Source organism: Nematolebias whitei, chromosome 3 (genome assembly GCF_014905685.2).
Source record: "Nematolebias whitei isolate Nwh7 chromosome 3, NemWhi1, whole genome shotgun sequence".
Lineage (NCBI taxonomy): Eukaryota > Metazoa > Chordata > Actinopteri > Cyprinodontiformes > Rivulidae > Nematolebias > Nematolebias whitei.
In genome coordinates this window covers 1913261-1917596 of record NC_056500.1, presented here as the reverse complement: position 1 = coordinate 1917596, position 4336 = coordinate 1913261, and the positions used below count along the sequence as shown (strand labels likewise).

At 43.0% G+C, this 4336-nt stretch overlaps 1 protein-coding gene across 2 annotated transcripts in view; it reads left to right on the top strand.

The window, feature by feature from the left end:
• The window catches only part of LOC119430452 (ELAV-like protein 1), an 18233-nt gene that overhangs the window by 6787 nt on the left and 7110 nt on the right, over positions 1-4336 (top strand). Inside the window, exons 3-4 of one of the 2 annotated variants that reach the window (XM_037697859.1) lie at positions 542-613; positions 2134-2302. In XM_037697859.1, the coding sequence (XP_037553787.1) occupies positions 542-613; positions 2134-2302 (241 nt within the window). Of the gene's footprint in view, positions 1-541; positions 614-2133; positions 2303-4336 lie in introns of those variants that run through there. The other variant, XM_037697860.1, reaches the window with a different exon arrangement.

The following is a 4336-nucleotide window of genomic DNA, read 5'->3' as shown; positions in this document are numbered from 1 at the left end:
CCGCCGGTTGTGGTCCCTAATCGCCCTATAATCGGACTTGAATTTCTTAATCTCGTCCTGGCACTTATTAAATGTCCGGGTGCAGCCACGCTGCGCCGTCATGTCCGATATGTCTGGGCTCATTTCTCGTGGTGTCGTCCGTCAACACAACGAGGAAGTTGTGGTTCAGATGTAGTTTTCAGTTCTGAGGGCGGCTCATCCACGGACCAGTCACCGGCTGCCTGCGTCAAAGTCAGCCCCTCAGAGCAGCCTGCCTGGAACATCTAAGGTGGTTCCATAAAACCTTTAACTGGTGCTGCGTGGTGTGGAACCAGAACCAGTGTGAGCTGAGGCGGTGGCAAAGCACCTGTGGTCACGCAGGCAGACACAGGAAGTGTGCACGTTTCAGCAGAGAGCTGTACTGCTGATGTTCAAAACGTCAAACATGTGACTGATGGGTTTGTTTTATGTCCTGATGCTCTAAACTTTAACCCTTCATAAACACCGTGTGCATGTGTGTGTGTGTGTGTGTGCGTGCGTGTGTGTGTGTGCGCGCGTTTAGGTGTGTGAGGTCCAACCATCTCAGAGTGACATCAGAGACTCCCAGCTCGCCTCCACAGGAGCTGTTGCAAAGGTGCGTTCTGATCGGCTCGTTTGTTCCGTCATCACAGTTTTTGAGTCCTGAAATTTGATTTTGTTTAATTTTCTGTTTTTATTTTATAATTGTCACGTTTTTAACCACATTTTCTTTTAGCAAGTCGATTAGAAAGAATAGAGTGAATTGGACAAATGGGTTTCAACAAGGCATTCATCGATTTATTCAAATTATTTTAAAGTTCACATGAAAGTACATTTTTAATGCAACATATTGTTTTGTATGAGCATAAACAGTCCTTTAATCAAATCAGCGTGATCCAGTTATATTCAACAAACGAACTGTTTTATAAATATTGAATTAAAAACTACAGCTGTTCTCTGACTTCATCGCTCGATTTTAGTTTTGTTCATGTTCGTTTTTAAACATTAGGCTGCACTCTAGTTTTCCAACATGGCCGCCCCTGTAAAACAGGATCCTGTAACTTCACTTCCTGTGACTTCACTTCCTGTAACATCACTTCCTGTAACATCACTTCCTGCGACTTCACTTCCTGTAACATCACTTCCTGTAACATCACTTCCTGTAACTTCACTTCCTGTAACTTCACTTCCTGCGACTTCACTTCCTGTAACTTCACTTCCTGCGACTTCACTTCCTGCGACTTCACTTCCTGTGACTTCACTTCCTGTAACATCACTTCCTGTAACTTCACTTCCTGTAGTCTTCCAAATTGTAGGTAATAGTGAAGATCACGTGCTCACAAAATGAAATCGTTGTGTGTTCTTCGTCGTTGTGTGTTCTTCGTCGTGTGTTCCCATACAGTGACGTGCACTCTGCATTTGACCCATGACACCTGAGATCCAGCCAGGTGGAGAGTGGGCAGCTATGTAAGCACCTGGGGAGCAGGTAGAGAATCGATGTCTTGCTGAAGGACACCATGACATGGGCATGGCAGGGAGTTGAACCTGCAACTTTCCAGTCTAAAGTTGGCTGCCCTACCACAGCCACAACAACCCCCAGACCTGGGGGGCGGGGCAATACAAAGAGAGAGACTCGTGAAGTTCTTTTGTTCTTTGCTACATGATATTTTAGACGTGTAGGACTTCAGGGACTCTGGTGAACAAACCGATCCTGTCGTTCATGGGTCAGACTTCAGTCGCCTCTCAGCTCGTGCACATCAGGTAGTTCGTCTTGGCCCGCTTCACTAGAAACCACTGTCTAGACTCTGGGACAAGCTTCTTAACATAATTATTATGTGATCATAACATAATCTCTAAATATAAATCAGGAAATGAGTCGGTTCTCTTTAGTCTCTGTTGTCTCGTTCTTTTTACGGCACAATAAATGCTCCTGTTTACAAACTGCCCTGTTGTTGGCGCCGTGTCCTCAGGAGCTGTACATCAGTTTCAATGTGATGTCACTAACAATGATGTCATCAACGATGACCTAATGTCCTCAGTAGTTGTTATGATGTCATTAACAGTGATGTCATCAACAATGACATAATGTCCTCAGTAGTTGTTATGATGTCATCAATGATGATGTCGCGTCCTCAGGAGCTGTACGATAACGGTTTCACGGAGGAGATGATGGAGGACGAGGACTCTCGGACCAACCTGATCGTGAACTACCTTCCTCAGAGCATGAGCCAAGACGAACTGAGGAGCCTGTTCAGCAGCGTTGGAGAGGTGGAGTCGGCAAAACTGATCCGGGACAAAATAGCAGGTACTTCAGCTGTTGTGTAGTATTTGTGTAGTATTTGTGTGGTACTGAAGCTGCACTGCAGCAGAGTGTTTCTTGTTTTTCTACAGTTTCAGATTTTGGTGCTGCTGCAGTAGCACCATGTCTGCCTCGTGCTGATCTTTGTCAGATTTCATTTCAGTACCTTTGAGTAGTTTCAGTCCGAGCTGCAGTTGTACTGCGTACTTGTGTAAATTCAGTAAAGCTGTGAACAGCTGCAGAGAACGGGTCGGAGGTTCTTGTCCTCTCTTCGTGAGCCTGAATATTGGATTCATTTTTGGGTCTTTTAACGATTTATTCGAACAGTTTCTTTTTCCAGGGCTGAGTGATGAGACAACAGAAACTTTATGCAGCTCTGTCTTTGTCTCATCTGTCAAACTGTCTCCAGAGGACATTGGACTGGTCCTTGTAGGCAGCTGCAGGTTTCAGTCTAACCTGAAGGTTTACAAGCTTCTTTCTTGGTCTTCTCAGTTTATGGTGGGGTAAAACTGTGGACACTGGTCAGATGGACGGGGACACTGGAGTTCCAGTTCATGGCAGGCTTGGATCTTGGTGGTTCCTGGGTCCTTCCTGAACATCTGAACAAGTTTCCTCTCTATCTGAGGAGGTCTTTAGAGTTCAGTCAAGACATCTTGTCATTAAGAAAACACAAATTGAATTAAAATACTGAAACACGTTATAAAAGAAAAACCATCAACTCTGATTCAACCTCAAACTGAATCAAAAACCAACAACAAAGATGGGTTTAATGGTCTAGAGCTAAGACTGAAAAGTCTCGGTCTCAGTGGACCAGATCCACCTTCTTCCTACCACCCATGCTGCCTTGAGTGAATTATGGGCGTGGCTTCCAGCATGGACCTGAACCGGCGTTTGTTTCTGTGGAACAGTACGAGCTAATGTAGTTTCTCTGAGCATCGTGGATTTAATTTAAACATGTAGGAAGACCAGCTGTCAGAGCTCAGACAGGACAATGTCATCATACCGCTGCTGCTGAGGACGAGCTGAAGAAGTGGCTGCAGATTACAGCTACTAGCATATTTAGCTACATCTACTAGCACATTTAGCTACATCTACTAGCACATTTAGCTACATCTACTAGCACATTTAGCTACATCTGCTAGCACATTTAGCTACATCTACTAGCACATTTAGCTACATCTACTAGCACATTTAGCTACATCTGCTAGCACATATAGCTACATCTGCTAGCACATTTAGCTACATCTACTAGCACATTTAGCTACATCTGCTAGCACATTTAGCTACATCTACTAGCACATTTAGCTACATCTGCTAGCACATATAGCTACATCTACTAGCACATTTAGCTACATGTACTAGCACATTTAGCTACATGTACTAGCACATTTAGCTACATCTACTAGCACATTTAGCTACATCTACTAGCACATTTAGCTACATCTACTATCACATTTACGTATATCTACTAGCACATTTAGCTACATCTACTAGCACATTTAGCTACATCTGCTAGCACATTTAGCCACATCTAGCACATTTAGCTACATCTACTAGCACATTTAGCTACATCTACTAGCACATTTAGCTACATCTACTATCACATTTAGCTACATCTACTATCACATTTACGTATATCTACTAGCACATTTAGCTACATCTACTAGCACATTTAGCTACATCTGCTAGCACATTTAGCTATATCTGCTAGCACATTTAGCTACATCTGCTAGCACATTTAGCTACATCTGCTAGCACATTTAGCTACATCTGCTATCACATTTACGTATATCTACTACCACATTTACGTATATCTACTATCACATTTATGTATATCTACTAGCACATTTAGCTACATCTACTAGCACATTTAGCTACATCTACTAGCACATTTAGCTACATCTACAAGCACATTTAGCTACATCTACTATCACATTTATGTATATCTACTAGCACATTTAGCTACATCTGCTAGCACATTTAGCTACATTTGCTAGCACATTTAGCTACATCTACTAGCACATTTAGCTACATCTACTA